The sequence below is a fragment of the Lepus europaeus genome, chromosome 1, assembly GCF_033115175.1.
Source record: "Lepus europaeus isolate LE1 chromosome 1, mLepTim1.pri, whole genome shotgun sequence".
Lineage (NCBI taxonomy): Eukaryota > Metazoa > Chordata > Mammalia > Lagomorpha > Leporidae > Lepus > Lepus europaeus.
Genome location: NC_084827.1, coordinates 62,093,036 through 62,110,707, shown reverse-complemented (window position 1 = coordinate 62,110,707; position 17,672 = coordinate 62,093,036). Strand labels below are relative to the sequence as shown.

Below are 17,672 nucleotides of genomic sequence, written 5' to 3'. Positions count from 1 at the left end.
TTCTTTCATATTGGTGACCATGTTTCTGTGTGTAACACATCTTTAAGCATCTTTTGCAGGGCAGGATGAGTGGAAAAAAAAAAATTCTTTCAGTTTCTGTTTGCTATGAAAAGTCTTAATTTCACCTTCATTCACAAATGAGAGCTTTGCAGGATATAATATTCTGGGCTGGCAGTTTTTCTCTCTTAGTACCTGGGCTATATCTCGCCATTCCCTTCTAGCTTGTAGGGTTTCTGATGAGAAGTCTGCTGTGAGTCTAATTGGAGATCCTCTGAGAGTAATCTGACGTTTCTCTCTTGCACCTTTTAGGATCTTTTCTTTATGTTTCACTGTGGTGAGTTTGATTACAACATGTCGTGGTGAGGATCTCTTTTGGTCATGTTTATTAGGGGTTCTATAAGCTTCCTGTACTAAGATGCCTCTGTCCTTCTCCAAACCTGGGAAATTTTCTGCTAGTATCTCACTGAAAATGCCTTCAAATCCTTTCTCCCTCTCCATGCCTTCAGGAACTCCTAGAACCCGAATGTTGGGTTTTTTAATAGTATCCTGTAGATTCCCGACAATATTTTTTAGATTTCTAATTTCTTCTTCTTTTCTTTGGTTTGCCTGTTTCCTTTCCTGCTCTCTGTCTTCTAAGTCTGATATTCTCTCTTCTGCTTCGCCCATTCTGTTTTTAAGGCTCTCTAATGTGTTTGTCATTTGATCTATTGAGTTCTTCATTTCATTGTGGTTTTTTGTCACTATCATAGTTTCATGTTCTACTAGTTGTTTCATTTCATTTTGATTCCTCCTTAATATTTCCTTTTCACGAGAGAGATTTTCTATCTTGTCCATTAAGGATTTCTGTAGTTCAAGAATTTGTTTTTGAGAACTTCTTAATGTTCTTATCAATTTTTTGAGATCCGCTTCTTGCATTTCTTCTATCTCATCATCTTCATAATCTTGAATTGGGGTGTCTTTTTCATTTGGGGGCGTCATAGTGTCTTCCTTGTTCTTGTTACCTCGGTTTTTGCGTTTGTTGTATGGCATGTTGGAGATATTTGGTTTCTTCACTGTGGTGTTTTTTCTTGTTACACTATGGCTCTATATTAAGAGGACTGTCTGCTTTCGGTGGAGCCTTAGAGGCTTGAGATAAGTGTGGACTGAGAGCTGTGTTTGGTTCCTCAGGGTTGAGGGTGTGTCAAAGATGACACTCCCAGGTTAGGCGTGGTAAATCTCTCTCTCTTTTTTTTTTTTTTTTATTCAAAAGGGAAGTAATTCCGCACAGCTGAACGTAATTGGAGGTAGTTAGCAGGCGAATGATATACCCACGGGAGCCAGAGATCAGAAGCTCTTTCCCAAGGACCACACAGGGAATCTCTGCTGCCCTCGGTGTGGGCTCCAATTCTCCTGCAGTCTCCCACTGGATTACCAAGTTAGATGCTAATCTCCTGTTATTTCACCCCTCCCCCCAGAGTCAGGTTTTTCTGCTAGGCTCAGGGCTGGTGCAGACCTGAGGTCGCCCTGCTTATGATGTATGTCCAAAATGGCGCCTGCTCTTTGTCTTGCTCGCCTTTGAGGGGTGAGCAGAGAGAGAGAAACTCGTGTCCGTATCGGTCACTTTTTTTTTTTTTTTCCCTCTTTCTCTTCTAGTTAGCCTGGTGAACTTTTCCCCACGGAGTTTCAAGCCTCGTTCCCTCTAGCCTCCTCTTTCCGCTTGCCCGCTGGTGTCTCGGGCTATTGAGGTTCGGCTCACCTCGCGTTCCAGCGCTGGTGTGTTGAGTCTGCTGCTGGTGTCCCAAACTTGGGCTCCCACGCTCTCCACGCAGGTCCACTGTGAATCACTAGTTCCGGAAGAGTTTCCGCTGCTGTTTCTTCCCCTACTCTTCCTTGACCCTGCAGTATCTCCACTTTTATTAACCTGTGTGTCTTGCTGAACTATCAATGTGCTCCCTTCCTATTCCGCCATCTTGCCGCTCCAGTAAACATTGTATTTTTTAGTTGTAATATTGGAGTTCTTTGTTTTTGGTGTCTGTACCATTCATAGTAGCATTAATGTATTTGGTATAGTTTGGGTTTGCTTTGTTTTGATTTCAGCATGTCATCTTTACCTGTTAGGACTGTACTTTCCTACAAATAGGAACTGAATTTCATGCTACTCTTGAAATTGGAAGAGGTGCTCAATAAATATTGAATGTATATAAGTAACTCTTTAAAAAGCAATTTTTGGAAGCCACTAGATAGATATGTAAGAAAATTTAGGAAGATAGAGTTAGGTTAATTTACTTAACTTTTAAAAAATTTTTTGCTATTGCAGACAGGACCTTAAAGAAACATTCATTGACAGTGGTGTGATGTCTGCCATCAAAGAGTGGCTCTCACCCCTGCCAGATCGGAGTTTGCCAGCACTGAAGATTCGAGAAGAACTGTTGAAAATTCTCCAAGAGGTTAGAGGCAGATTATCTGACTGCTTGTTCTTTAATTATCTAATGGGTCTATATGATTATAACTTCAGTACTACTTTGTACTTATGCATTCTCTCTGTGGTAGCCTGCTGGGAGAGGGATTGGGAAAAAGGAATGTGCCTAATAAAATGGGCATAAAAGGAAAGGCCTGAAAAAGATCTTGGGAGTCCCTGTGTTGTACTACTGCTCAGGTACACTAGTAGACATACTCTGGGAAGGCACTTGAAATAGGAAGTGCACCAAGTACAGAGTCAGATGAACTTGTATTTGAACCTTTTTTGTTTTGTTTTAAGATTTATTTATTAGATACGCAGAGGGAGAGGTCTTCCATCTGCTGGTTCACTCCCCAAATGGCAGCAGTGGCTGGAACTGGGCCAATCTGAATCCAGGAGCAAGGAGCTTCTTCTGGGTCTCCCACACAGTTGCAGGGCCCAAGGACTTGAGCCGTCTTCTGCTGCTTTCCCAGTCCTTAGCAGAGAGCTGGATCGGAAGTGGGGCAGCTGGGACTTGAACTGGCGCCAATTGGGATGCCAGCACTGCAGGCGGTGGCTTTACCTGTTAAGCCACAACGCTGGCCCCATAATTGAACCTTAAGCTGGACCACCTTTATGTGACTGATGCCTTGGGCAAGCTACTTGACTTCTGAAATAACATCAGAGGAACCTCTTGAGTGCCCAGCACTGTGCTGGGTGCTGTGTACATGTTTTGGTTCATCTGTTCCTCACAGGAAGCTTGTTAGGTGGATGTATTGGCTCCATTTTACAAATGAGGAAATTAAGACTCAGAACTGAAGTGACTTGTCCAAGGTCGCATACCTGGAAAATGGCTGTGCTTGGATTCAGTTTTGAATCTGTTGGATTCAGAGCAGTGTGGTAATTCCTATATTAAACTGCTAACCTGCGAGTTTGCTTAGTTGACACTTCCTCACATTGTTAGATTTTACATTAGTTTTGTGGTGATAGTCAGCTCTCAGCTTTCAGCATGAACACAGCATCAGTGTCTGTAGAACCTGAAAGCGGAATGTTTTCCATGTTTTAATGTGAGTGGACACTGGGTCTTGTGGGTCCTCTAGAGTAGACGAGCAGGACTCCGGGATTCTGAGTGATTAACGTGTGTGTATGTGTTTGTGTTCCCCAGCTGCCTAGTGTAAGCCAGGAGACGCTGAAACACAGTGGTATTGGACGAGCAGTGATGTATCTCTATAAACACCCCAAGGAGTCAAGGTCCAACAAGGACATGGCAGGGAAATTAATCAGTATGTAAATTTGCCTTTTGTTTGTCTCTGTGTTTCTGTGGAAACATGTATATGTGAAAACTAACTATATTTGTAACAGTATTTGTGTAAATTGAGTCAGTAAAGTAGAGTAGAATATTTTAAAATTTTTAATGGGTATCATCTCTTTTTCTTAGACTTACAGTGCATCGCAGCCTTTTTTAAGTATGCTGGCCAGTCTCAGAGACAGCAGGTGAAAGCTTGCATGTTTTAGTCGTGGATCGAGGCCATACAGAGAGTGTTTAGGATGCAGGCTCTGCTTCAGATCATGGGTTCCCCACCTTCCTCCCTGCATGGCCTTAGCTGCTGATTTACACTCTTAAGTAATTGTGTGTTTTCCTTTAGTTATTACAGAGATTAAGTGAGAAGGTACATACAAGTTCTCAAGAAATGTTAGCCATTGCTGCTGCTGCTGCTGTTACTCACGTAATGGTCTCCAAAACTTTCAACATGTTCTTATTTAATGATACCAGAAAATCCAGAGGAGTCAAATTGGAAATCAGGGAATTGAATGCTGCCATACTGTTTTTGAAATCTTTAAGGTTCCCTTTTTAAACTATTTATTTTATTTTATCTTTTTGGAAAGCAGAGAGAGAGACAAGATGGAGAGCTCCTGTCCTGGTTCACTCCCCAAATGCCTGCAACAGCCAGGGCTGGACCAGGCCAGAGCCAGGAACGGGGAACTCGGTCCATGTCTCCCATGTGGGTGGCTGGGACCAGACTACTTGAGCCATTACCACTGCCTCCTAGGGTGTACATTAACAGTAGCTGGAATCCAAAATGGAGTTGGGACTCGAACGCAGGCTTTCCAGTATGGCAGGCAGGTGTCTCAAAGTGGCGTCTTAACCCATAGGCCAGATGCTTAGCCCCCAAATTCTTCAGTTTTAAGAACAAAATACATGTTTGCCTTTGTTGTGCTTAACTCTTCCTGTACTCTCTTTTTTTAAAGGAATTTTTAAAACTTTAAAGCTAGATTGAAAAAGTAATTCTGTATTTGTGGTAACTTTATTTTCCTGTTGAATTTTGAAAATTATCAGAAGCTTTTAGAAACAAAATTCTTTGATAATCCAGAGTATTACCATCTTTATTGTTAATCTGCAGTCTACTGCTATTAAATGATAAGTTTTTGTGCTTTCATGCAGTTGTTCATGCCTCTTTTAGTTTTTTTGCCTCTTCTCAGAGAAGCAGAATATTCCCATTGGTGGCTATGACTTGGTACGATAGTGATTCTGAATCCAAGCAGGGGTCAGGGGGTTATTTTTTAAATTGCTTTTAAGGCTTATTTATTTATTTAAAAGGCATAGTGACACGTATGAAGAGACAGAGAGAAAAATCTTTGGTCTACTGGTTCACTCCCTAAACAACCACAACTGTCAGGGCTGGGCCAGGCCAAACCAGGAGCCAGGAAATCCATCTGGAATCCAGGGCTCCTGTGTGGGTGGCAGGGGCTCCAAGCACTAGGCCATCTTCCAGTGCTTTCTCAGGTACATTATCAGGGAACTCGATCATAAGTGGAATAGCTGGGTCTTGAACCAGTGCTCTGGTATGGGATGTCACATCCCAAGTGGTGGCTTAATCTGCTGTGCCACAACATCAGCCCCAGTGGGGCTATTTTAAATGACATGTGGGCCCCTTGAAAATCCTTGCTTTCTAGTGTGACAGTTCCTGTGTTCTATCTGTAAAGATCCTTTCTTGGTTTATATTGTACATAAAATGAAGCAATAAACTACATTATGTTTTAGAACAGAGACATCAGTCAGTACCTGTGGAGTTTACTGACTAGTGATATAGTCCTATGGCACTTGTCTTCATGCTCACCTTAGCAGCTTTATCAGAATTCATGAAGACTCTACACCTACAGTAGTAAAATATCTTTTAAAAACATTTAGAGGGGCCAGCGCTGTGGCACAGCGGGTTAACGCCCTGGCCTGAAGCGCCAGCATCCCATATGGGTGCCAGTTCTAGTCCCAGCTGCTCCTCTTCCAATCCAGCTCTCTGCTATGGCCTGGGAAAGCAGTGGAAGATGGCCCAAGTCCTTGGGCCCCTGCACCCACCTGGGAGACCTGGAAGAAACTCCTGGCTCCTGGCTTTGGATCAGCAAAGCTCCAGCTGGAGCGGCCATCTGGGGAGTGGACCATCGGACGGAAGACCTCTCTCTCTGCCTTTCCTTTCTCTGTGTAGCTAGCTCTGACTTTCAAATAAATAAATAAAATCTTTAAAAAAAAAAAAAAAACATTTAGACCATCTTGACAAGTAACAAAAGAGCTATATTTGGTTTGGTTAAGAAGGTGAGAGAATTTCAAGATTTTGTATTTCCGGTGGAATAAGCTTAGGAAATTAGCTTGCTTTTATTTATTTGAAAGACAGAGTTACAGAGAGAGGGAGGCAGGGAGGGAGGAAGATACTTTCCATCTTCCTTTGCTGGTTAACTCCCCAGCTGGCCGAAGCCAGGATCCTAGAACTTCATCCTGGCCTCCCATGTGGGTGGCAGAGTCCCAGGCACTTGGGCCATCTGCTGCTGACACCAGGCACATTAACATTAACATTAACACCAGGCTGGATCAGAAGAGGAGCAGCCAGGACTTGAACCAGTGCTGTGAATATGGGATGCTGGTGTTGATGGTGGCAGCTCAACCCAGTGTACCATGCCAGCCCCCTAGGCTTCCTTTTTAAAAAAAGAATTTATCTTTGTAAAATGTCAGCCCATCCAGTTGAAAACTCTTAAAAGTGGGTCACATTTTACTTTAAATCTTTTTAGTGATTACTGGTTTTTTTACACTGTATTTTCGAATTACCCAGAATTAGTTATGATACAGATAGTTTGCTGTGTTTATCCTGTATGTGGTGCTGGAATAATGAGATCTTTATATCCTCTCACACTAGGATGTGAGTATTTGAAACAGTGGTAGGAGAAAATGCTGTTTTGTGGACTAAATGTTTTTTTTTTCTTTAGATGAGTGGTCTCGACCTATATTTGGTCTTACCTCAAACTACAAAGGAATGACAAGAGAAGAAAGGGAACAGAGAGATCTAGAACAAATGCCTCAGCGACGAAGAATGAACAGGTATGAGGGAACAGGTATGAGTAAGTGAAATAAATGTTGTGTTGCCAGCAGCTCAGGTTTTTTGTTGGGCAGTGGGAATGTAAGTAAATAATGAGGAAAGCTGTGAGATGGTGGGAATTCATCTTTGCTCTTAGCTTGATGTGTCTGTGTGGTTCGTAGTGTCCTTTAGTGTAAATATGATCATAGATAGTGAAGTTCCCGCCGCCCCTCTCCCCCTACCAAGACCTTTCCCTGTCGGGCCTGGGGGACATGGCCTCCCTCCATGCTGGGGAGTGTGTTGTTCTAACCACTTGTGAGGGGAAATGTCCCCTTTCTCAGTACCATTTCCAAATTCTTAAGAGAAAATAAAAATGCTATTGGCTGGTTGGTATCAGTATTGTACAGCCAGGAGAGCAGGATCATTAGTTATAGATACAACAGTATGGCTCACCCAGAGCCAGATTCCTGTGCTGTGCACGTGAATACTAAATGAGTTGTACTTTTAAAAGACAGGAGTTGTGGGTGGGTTCAAGTGCCTGCTGCTCTGCTTTCAATCCAGCTTTCCTGGCATGGGAAGGCAGTGGATGATGGCCCAAGTGCTTGGGCCCTGCACCCGCATGGGAGACCGGGAGAAGCACCTGGCTCCTGCCTTCGGATCAGAGCGGTGTGCTGGCCGCAGCGGCCATTGGAGGGTGAACCAATGGAAAAAGGAAGACCTTTCTCTCTGTCTCTCTCACTGTCCACTCTGACTGTCAAAAAAAAAACAAAAACAAAAACAAAAAACAAACCCAAAAATATATATGTGTGTGTGTGTGTATGTGTATATATATGTGTGTGTGTGTGTGTGTGTATATATATATATATAAAGATTTGGAGTTTTATTCCCTGATGCAGTGTAAAGGAACTAAGTATGAGCTAAGTTTGACTTGTTTTTTGTCTAAGTTTGTCTTAGTTTTTGTCTAATATTCCTGATATCTCATTGTTTATTTTTCCTAGCACTGGTGGGCAGACACCTCGCAGAGACCTGGAAAAGGTGTTAACAGGAGAAGAGAAGTAAGCTTTTTCCATTAATTTTTCTTCTTTAAAAAAGAAAATAGTAAAGGAATGATGTTTTATGTTCACATAAAACAATTTCTGTTTGTTGTGGAATGTCTTTATTTCACCTTCATTCATAAATGAGAGAGATTTACAGGTACAGTATTCGGGGTTGACAGTTTTTTTCTCTTAAGACTTGGGCTGTATCTCGCTATTCTCTCCTAGCCTGTAAGGTTTCTGATAAGAAGTCAGCTGTGGGACTAATTGGAGATCCTCTGGAAGTAATCTGGCATTTCTCGTACACATTTTAGAATTTTTTCTGTGTTTTACTCTGGAGAGTTTGATTATATTATGTTGTGGTGAAGGTCTTTTCTGGTCACGTCTATTAGGAGTTCTGTGTGCTTCTTGTACTTGGACATCCCTTTCTCCAAATTAGGGGGGTTTTCTGTAATTATTTCACTAAAAAGGGCTTCTAATGCATTCTCTCTTCTCGTGCCTTCAGGAACTCCTAAGACCCATATGTTGGGTCATTTGATAGTAACCCATAAATCTCCAACACTGGCTTTTAGTTTTCTAATTTCTTCTTTTTGGTCTTACTAAAATTTCTAGAGATTTGTCTTCTAACTCGGATATTCTTTCTTCTGCCTCACCGAGTCTGTTGTTAAGGCTTTCCACCACATTTTTTTATTTGATCTATTGAATTCTTCATATTCAATATTTCATTTTTATTTCTCTTAAAAAATCTCAACTTCATGGGGAAAATTTTCATTCATGTAATGTGTGGATTTCTTTAATTCGTGGATTTGCTCCTGAATACTTCTCAGGAATCCTACAATCAATTTTTTGAATTCCATTTCTGTCATTTCTTCAATCTCTTTATCTTCACATTCTAGTATTGAAGTGTTGTCCCTTTAGGGGTGTTATGTTGTCTTCCTTATTGTTTCTTGAATTGCTGTGTTTATTTTTAGGCATTTGTGGAGATACTTGTTGGTTCTTTTGTGTTTTTTTGTTTGTTTTTTCTGTGATGGCTTTTATCTTTGGACTGTGCCTCTGTGGCTTAGTGGAGTGTCTGTTCTTTCAGTGAATACCCTGAGCCATGTGCTGGGTGTGGCCAGGGAACTCTGTTCAGGGCTCCAGGGTGAGGGAGTGTCCAAGGTGACACCCAAGTTGGATGTGGTAAATCTTTTTATTAATCAGAGAGGAGGTTTGTTCAGCTCTATTGACATAGTCTCATGCTCACCTCTTCTCAAAGGAGAGCAATACCTGGGCACTAGCCCCAAAGACTGCCACATCCTCCTCGCATGCAGCCACAGTGTTTTCACAGTCCCAGCACTCAAGGCTCCAGCAGTCATGAGCACCCAGCCATCTGTCAATTCTTCCAGCCTGACTCAGGTGTCTCATCTCAGGTCGTTGCTGGCACAGCTATTCTGTATGTCCAAAATGCACCCGCCTACTCTCACCTAGTTAGTTCCAGGACACCGGTGCCAAGTGGTCGTAGAGAGAGAAATGTGCCCCCCTTTTTCCTCTAGGTTTGCAGGTACACCGTCCCCCATAGGTCTCCAGGCTGGACTCATGCTAAGCTCTTTTGCAGCTTTATTGCCAGTGGCTTGAGCTGCTGCAGGCTGGTCTCACGTCACTCTCCAAAGCTAGTACTGAGGCTTTTGGCTGCTGGGGTCCTGAATTGTTTGCATCCACACCCTCCACATAGGCCCACAGTGTCCCTCTAATTTGCATGTAGTTTCCTCTTAAGTTTTCTCCCTAACTCTTCCCTGAGATTGTACGCTCTCCACTTTTTTTTTAAACTATCTTCTTGCAGACTACAGCAGTAATCTCCCTCGCTGTTCTGTCTTCTTGGAAACCTCGCTAAATACCTTTGAAAAGGGATGTGCAGGGGTATGGCCGGGCAGAGTAGCCAGTGAAGGGCGTGATGGGTGGGTCATGCCTGTTGAAGCAGAGCCTCCACACTGGAGGCTGGCGGTGGCGATGGCAGGTGTGCAGAGTGGTTTATGTGGTGAGCGTTGGCAGTCAGTACCGTGATCGCAAGAGGAGATTGGAAGATCAGCTAGAAGGGGTAGAGAGGGAGCAGGTATAATTTGTAGGTAAGTTTGCTGATGAGACAGCGGCTTCAGGGAGAAAGGAAGTACAGGAAATGTTCCTTGGCTAGCCGGTTAGTCTGCTCATATACATGTGAAGGTAATAGAAGTTAATGTTAAAATGGTGCACTGTACAAGGCAATAGAAGCCATTTAGTTTTCCACCTTCTCTCCCACATGCAACAGACATATGCTGTGCGTTTGCCACCAGAGGGGGTTACCTGTGGGTGATGGAATGGTTTTGATGCTGACGTGGACAGATAAGCTTCCCTTCTGGAAGATGGTGATCTTCTTTGAGTCTAGTATGGTTGCTCTGAGGTTTGCATAGAACTAGGTACACATACACATGTGAGTACAAGGAAAACTGGACAAGTGTGAATAAGGTCGCTGGGTTGTGATACTGTACTGTAGTCTTGGGACTTGTTGCTGTTGGGAGAGACAGTGGGTCTCACTCCGTATTTCCTTCAACTGTGTGTGATACCGTGATTATCACCAAAATTTTATACAAAAGGAAATAGACAAAACTTATTGTATGTGAGTTGTGTCTACAAAACCAAATAAACTACTTTATGGGCATACTACGGGTGTTGGGGGTCTACCTGATTTTTACCCTCACAAGTGGCCTCCACTAGATCAGAGAAATTAGGATTCTGGGTCTTGCTGGAGGGGCCTGCTTTGGAAAGCAGTGAGACAGAGGCTGAGGAGAGGTGAAAAGGGATTGTGCCAGTGCGGAGGGAGCCGGCTTTGGGCGGAAGTGAGGAATTCGTCCAGTACTGGGTGTGATGAGATGCTCAAGAGAGACGGCTGGAAGGGGGTTTGGGTGACCTTGGGAGGGCAGCGATTTTGAACACTGCAGCTGAATGGGATGGGCCTGGCAACCAGAATGTGGGCTACCTATGGGCCCCTGCCTTTGCTGACTGAGTTTGCAGCGTGCTTTCCCTTTTCCTGTTCTCAGGGCTCTTAGACCTGGAGATCCTGGATTCTGTGCCCGTGCGAGAGTCCCAATGCCCTCGAACAAGGACTATGTTGTGAGGCCCAAGTGGAATGTGGAAATGGAGTCGTCCCGGGTAAGCAAGCAGTGGAGCAGACAAGCGGATCTCAGATGCGGACTACTGGTGGTTTGGGGTTTTTTGTTTGTTTTTTGCTTCAGGTTTGATGCTCCTTGTAGCTTCTGAGGTCTATCTGAGATAGATCTGAAACAGTCTGAGAGAATTGTTTTCACCTCTTTAATTTGTCCAAATCACAAATCAAGCAGTCAGAGGAACAGAAAGCTTTACCCAAGCTGACAGTTTATTGCTGATGAAGTTTTCTTTGGACTGAAAGAAACATGATCAAGCCAGGAAGTTTATCTTAGGGTCTTGAAACCTAGAATATTCTGATGCGGTTTCTTTGTTTAGTTTTAAAACTGTGATAAACAGAGCCTACCTGTTTGCACAGATCTACCCTGTTTTTTCTCAACCGTTTAAGCAATTCTGTTTTGAAATAGAATAGACACTTCCTCTGTCGTTATAAACACCACTCGTGATCATCCGTGTTTCTTAGTAATCTTTCCTTATTCTCCAATCAAACTACTCTTTCTAGCCTGGTATTCTTAAAAAGGGCCTAAGCCGATTGGAGAAGCATAAGAGGCGATTCGCAGAACAGAAACGGCTCAGCAAAGTGCACCGTGCTGTCAAGTTCAGCATTGAAGGCAACAGGATGCCCCTGTAGGCCCGGCCCTCGCAGAGTGTGTCCGAGAGGTATCCCGAAGGCAGCAAGCTCTCTGCGTGCATGGGCTTGAGTTGTCGGCAGCAGAGTGAAAACGCATGTGCTTTCTTAATCAGAAATGATACTGACCCTAAAAGGTGCCTTGAATATTTAGAAGTGGTCATGGAGGTCCCTTCCTTCACCAGTGCCTGGAGACTGAAAGGTCATTACTTTCCCCAAGAACATTTTGGTCTTCCCAACTGTTACCCATTTTTATGAGAAAAGACTTGTTGGCTCCCACAGTTGCATTACAGGCATATAAACCTGTATGTTCTTCGTGGAAGGACGTGGCTTGTTTTCCTATCAGTGGCTTAGCAACATGCATTTGAGGGCTTATTGCATAAAGCCTCATGCTGAATATTGAAGAGTTAGAGATGAATTTGATGGGTACACATCCAGTACATGGACAGACCTGAGACAGATGTTAGAGGGCTCCTAACCCAGACGCACGGACCTGCTTTGGAGTTGCTGGTGACACCTTTGCTACAGTGTACACAGCGAGTGTCTGTTTTCTTTCTGCCTTCGCTGCACCTCCTGACACCTGCTTTGCTGATTATTTGCAGACTGCACTCACCTTCCTGCCAGTTAAGTTTGCTATTAAGCTACTACCACAAGAAAACATCCTTCATCTATTGAAAATAGAGTGATAAGGACAAGTTCAATGGCAGTAACTTCTTCATCTTTTATTTCCTTCCCGTTTTCTTACTGTACCCAATACCATGTCCTTTAGCCACTTTTTCATAGCCTCTCACCCTGAATTTTTTTTTTCTTTTTTACCTATCTCTCCTTTTTTCACTGTCTCTTTTCTCAGTTTTGACCCTTTTCTAGTTTTTTTTCTTCCTCAACTCTTCTGTTTTTGAGAATTGGGAGCTGAAGTCAGGCCAAGAAAGCAGTCTGCTGTGAAGTGCACCTGGTGTTCCAGGGGGCAGTGCCTACCTGCTGGTGCTGCTGGCCTCTTCCCCGCTCTGTAGGTGGGCCAGGTGGGAAGGCCTGAGCTGCTGCTGCCGCTGCTGCTGCTGCTGCAGGTGCAGAGAGAGAAGCCCATGGAGAGCACCTTTCCCTGCTACCGACCTTCCACACAGTGGAGTGCTGGCATTCAGACCTCCGTCTGCTCTCTCAGGAAAATGAGTCCTGTTTTGGGGGCCTGTTCCTACCTGTAATCCTTAAACCACTTGACACTGGGTCCCTGTTCAGCATTCTGAACACCCCTTTTACTTTGGAAACCACATGGGTGAGGTAGGCGGACTATAGAGGGACCCTCCCCACGAAGCACCTCATGGTTTTAAATCTATTTGCCATTTTGCTTCAAACGTAGTTTCTATGATGCTAGAAAAGTCACTCCTGGTCCCAGCAGTGAAAACCTATTTGGTTATTCATTCCTCCATGGTATGTGATCACACACCTGTGTACTTCATTGTGCTTTTGTATGTCCATTTATTCCATGGAGTGCTTTTAAAGTAACCCTGAAGTGGCAAAAAACAATGCATGTTTTTCTTTAATATTTTTAAAATCTGGAAAGCCTAAGTAAATCAATGCTATGTGTAATCCTGTAGCAACTTAATATCAACATTTGGATTCTTTTGGTCCTTTTTTAGATGCATATAGAAACATTACTACTATTTAAAACAATTCAGCAATATGATGATTTTTACTCACATGATAAAAATTCATTTGAATAAATCTTTTTTAGTGATTTAGTATTGTGTTTTCAAACAGTTTTTACAGCATAATTTTTAGAACAAACCCGTCTTGCTAGTCTTTTTCAGCCGCCTCTGATTTTTCTCTGATGCAGTAGTGCAGTGAGCACTTCCAGTGTCCCCAGGAAGGGTGGTATATGGAGTTGACGAGTCAGGAGGGAGGTCACTGAATTTGTCACGTTAGGTGCTGGGTTCTGTGTGTTTTCAGGCTTGGGGCAGCTAAGATGCTTCAGCCATGGGTCACGCGGATACTAACTAGGAGTAGTTAGCACTGGCCTGGGTGTGTGCCTGCAGCTAAGACCAGATGACTGATCAGGACTTAGCCTGTTAGAGAAGTCTAGGTTGTGTGTGGAGCTTCTGGGAGTCGAGTAGTTGTCAGACCCAAAGCAGAAAAGTCTTCTAGCATGATCTTCCTTTTCCATCATCTCAAAGGAAGTCAGCTGTTTAGAAATTTGAGAGATAGGCCGCCCTCTCGCCCGTCACGCACCGCACGTTCGTGGGGAACCTGGCGCTAAACCATTCGTAGACGACCTGCTTCTGGGTCGGGGTTTCGTACGTAGCAGAGCAGCTTCCTCGCTGCGATCTATTGAAAGTCAGCCCTCGACACAAGGGTTTAAAAAAAAAAAAAAAAAAAGAAATTTGAGAGATAGATTGATGATGGCTTAGCTGACAGTGAATTTGTATGCTAACCCAGAGGACTAGTGCCAATTGCTGACTGATAGAGAACAACACTTGGAATTAGAACTGGCGTGTTCCTAGAAAACCTAGGCTGGATGAGCAGCCTGGCTCTTGTTCTGAACGTAACGGAGTGCTTTGCCAGCCAAGTGCTCCACTGACTGCATCTCAAGATGAGACTGAGTCAGGTGGGGTCACGCTGGGCAGCCTCCCAGACTCAAGGACCTCCAGTGCGCGGGCACTGAGTATCTCCTAGCAGCGCCTCTCTTTAGCATTCCTTTGATCCAAGCTTCAGAAGTGATTGGGCAGTAAACACCTGGGGAGAAGAATGCTTAAAGTCTATCTCATTAGCCACTCACCGTTCTTAAACACTGAACTGTTAGCGCCACAGTCAGCAAGAAGAGTTCATCCGGACCTGTGACAGCAGTGGCAGACCTTTCCAGTATTTCTGAAAAGGATCGTTTTCTTGGAGACAGTGTCTTTACAAGACGTAGTCCACAACCAAACCTTTAGACATAAAGGGCAAGTGGGACGAGACCTGACTTTGTATTTTTTTGCCAGGTAAGCACACTGAGTTGGCGTGAGTCTCGCTGACTGAGTAGTAATGATAGAGCTCATCCTGCTGTCGGGCACGCCTGCTTGTCTTCACGTCTGGGTGTCAGTACTTCCCCCAGCAGTTCTCAAGAGAGTGCAGGCCCGCGGCTTGGTTTGCAGGGGATGGAGCCTGCTGAGGCAGAGCAGGGGTTCACCCCAGTCTACTCTAGAGCCTCAGTAGTTAGGGCAGGCCTCCTCATCCACGCTTTTTCTCAGCTGACTTCCCTTTGCTTTGGAAGAGCCCAATGCTTGATCGTGTATGGCAGGCGGTCAGCCTCACATTTGGTCCTTGAGGGGGAAAAGTACACGGTGGACATGGAGTATGAACGATGGGGTTGGGGTGGTCCTATCAGTGTTGCCCCCTCTCCCTCACCTGGGAGATTGCCATGGACTGCAGCAAAATTAAAACAAGGCACAGACGACAACAAAACACATCTTGGTTGAGAGAGGTTAGGAGGTGTTTCTAACACTGCTGTGTGCACTCAGTTGCTGAGGTCACCAAAGCATGTCTTGGTTATTCTAGAGCCAGGAACTCTTGTGCTGCCAACTTTGAGAGAAAAGAAGGTGTAAGACGTAAGTAGATTTATGTATTTGAATAATTTGCTCTTTAATTTTCCCCAACTCTTAGTTTCAGGCGACCTCCAAGAAAGGTATCAGCCGGCTGGACAAGCAGATGAGGAAGTTCACGGATATCAGGAAGAAAAGCCGCTCCGCGCATGCAGTGAAAATCAGCATCGAAGGCAATAAGATGCCCTTGTGACCTTGCCTGGGCTGCTCCCACTCCCTAAGAAATGCGCAGTGGACTCTGGGAGAAAGATGATCTTTTAAACATTTTTTAGTGTGTCTGTAAACAATTAGTGTGTATCAAATGTTGTCGTAGGACTTGTTTCCCTCCGTTGTATTTAAAACTGTTGTGTACTTTGTACAGAGGAAGATTAGTCATACTTCTATAAACTTTACACAATAAAGTTTCATTCTGGTTTTGGGGGGCTGTGTCTTTATTATCTTAAGAATATGCTGTCTCAGTGGGTTGGGGTAAGAATGAAAAAATCTTCAGATATTGCAGTGCTTTGTCAGTTCTCAAACTTGGGTCCTGTCCAAGCTGTGTAGTGAGGAATTTGTCTGGTTTTTATCCCTGGCTCCTGACAAGGAACAGCTGAAACCTCAGGGGTTCCTGAGTACTGGGAGTGTCTTTGTCAACTCAAGCTGGCACAGAGCTTTAGTCAAAACACCTGCTGTGTAGTTAAAAACCAGTTAAAGAGGCTTTTTTTCCCCCGAAGATTTATTTGAAAGTCAGAGTTACACAGGGAGACAGGGGGAAGCAGAGAGAAAGAGAGGTCTTCCATCCGCTGGTTCACTCCCCAATTGGCTGCAACGACCGGAGCTGCACTGACCCGAAACCAGGAGCCAGGAGCTTCTTCTGGGTCTCCCATGCAGGTGCAGGAGCCTAAGGACTCGGGCCATCTCTACTGCTTTCCCAGGCCGTAGCAGAGAGCTGGATCGGAAGTGGAACAGCCGGGACTAGAACCGGTGCCCATATGGGATGCCGGCACTGCAGGTGGCGGCTTTCCCTGCTATGCCACAGTGTTGATCATTGTGTTACCTTCTTAACCTGCAAGGATTTTGTTAAGAGTGTTGTAGGCCATTTGGGGAGTGAACCAATTGAAGGAAGACCTTCCTGGGCAGAGGGAGACCCCTGTACTGGTCAAATACCATACAGTTTTTGAAGGGCTTTGAGTAACCACTGATTCTGAACCAACTTTCCCCTGCCTAACTGCGTACTGAGACCCTCTGATGGGCAGAAGTGGTTGCACAAGGCTCCATTTTGCCTCTGTTCCTGTGTTCTTCTCCGGGAGTCCTCCAACGTCAGCTCCATCCAATTGTCCGTGGAGACTGTGGGACAGGTGGAGTGGAGTGTGCAGTGATGTGTGTACACTACCTGTGTGAGCTGATTGCAGAGATGTCAGGAATACAAGAGGTAGGACCACCAAGCGTACCCTCCGTGGAGTCAGGGTCTTGAGTGCTCAGTGACAGAAATGCACTTCACCTGTTCATCAGCTTTCGAAGATGGTGGAGTATGTCCCAGGGTTTCATCTATGCCTTGTTTGAAGCAGGCTCAGTTTGCAAAAGACTTCAGCAAAACTTGGAGGTGATAATTTGCAAAATAATTTGCCAGAAGACTCCTTCAGAGTGTTATTTGAATTAGAGTCTGAGGGAGCAGTGATAAGAACGCCTCTCTCGTGAGAAGCAGGTTGTCTGGGTCTGTGCTCCCAAGGAAGAACCCTTGCAAAAGCCTGGGCTGCAGGCCCAAAGGCTCATCTCTGGTAGAACTGCCACAGAGTGCAGAGAGGGGGGTGCAGGGTGCAAGGTGTGTCTGCACCTGCACAGGGACAGCCACCTGTCCCTCAGGGAGAGAGAAGAGGCAGCCAGGCTGTAAGAACGGCTGGTGAGGCTGGCGCCACGGCTCAGTAGGCTAATCCTCCACCTTGCGACACCGGAACACCGGGTTCTAGTCCCAGTCGGGGCGCCGGATTCTGTCCCAGTTGCCCCTCTTGCAGTCCAGCTCTCTGCTGTGGCGTGGGAAGGCAGTGGAGGATGGCCCAAGTGCTTGGACCCTGCACCCCATGGGAGACCAGAAGGACCTGGCTCCTGGCTTAGGATCAGCGCGGTGTGCTGGCTGCAGTGCGCCGGCCACAGCGGCCATTGGAGGATGAACCAACGGTAAAGGAAAACCTTTCTCTCTCTCACTGTCCACTCTGCCTGTCCAAAAAAATAATAATAATAATAATAATAATAACAGCTGGTGAATGTTTTATGATGGCATTAAAAATGCACTGGGGTGGGTGGGTGCAGTGCTGTGACATAATAGCTTAAGCCTCTGCCTTTGGCACCAGCACCCCATATGAGCAGCAGTTCGAGTCCCTGCTGCTCCACTTCTGATCGAACTCCCTGCTAATGGCCTGAGAAAGCAGCAGAGGATGGAGTCCTGTGAAGCTAATCCAAGCTGGTCTCTGGAGAGCCAATCAGGGAGAAAGAAGGGCCTGGGGCCGGAGACAATGAGCTCCAAGGAGC

General features: G+C 44.9%; 1 protein-coding gene across 5 annotated transcripts in view; it reads left to right on the top strand.

The window, feature by feature from the left end:
- Positions 1–15,585, top strand: part of IWS1 (interacts with SUPT6H, CTD assembly factor 1) — a 38,514-nt gene extending 22,929 nt beyond the window's left edge. For 4 of the 5 annotated variants that reach the window (XM_062180656.1, XM_062180581.1, XM_062180733.1 and 1 more), the window contains exons 9-14: positions 2,297–2,426; positions 3,582–3,699; positions 6,671–6,782; positions 7,758–7,814; positions 10,844–10,955; positions 15,229–15,585. In XM_062180656.1, coding sequence (XP_062036640.1) covers positions 2,297–2,426; positions 3,582–3,699; positions 6,671–6,782; positions 7,758–7,814; positions 10,844–10,955; positions 15,229–15,360 — 661 coding nt within the window. In that variant the 3' untranslated portion in view covers positions 15,361–15,585. Of the gene's footprint in view, positions 1–2,296; positions 2,427–3,581; positions 3,700–6,670; positions 6,783–7,757; positions 7,815–10,843; positions 10,956–11,469; positions 13,897–15,228 lie in introns of those variants that run through there. The other variant, XM_062180823.1, reaches the window with a different exon arrangement.
- Positions 15,586–17,672: the final 2,087 nt, after the last annotated feature.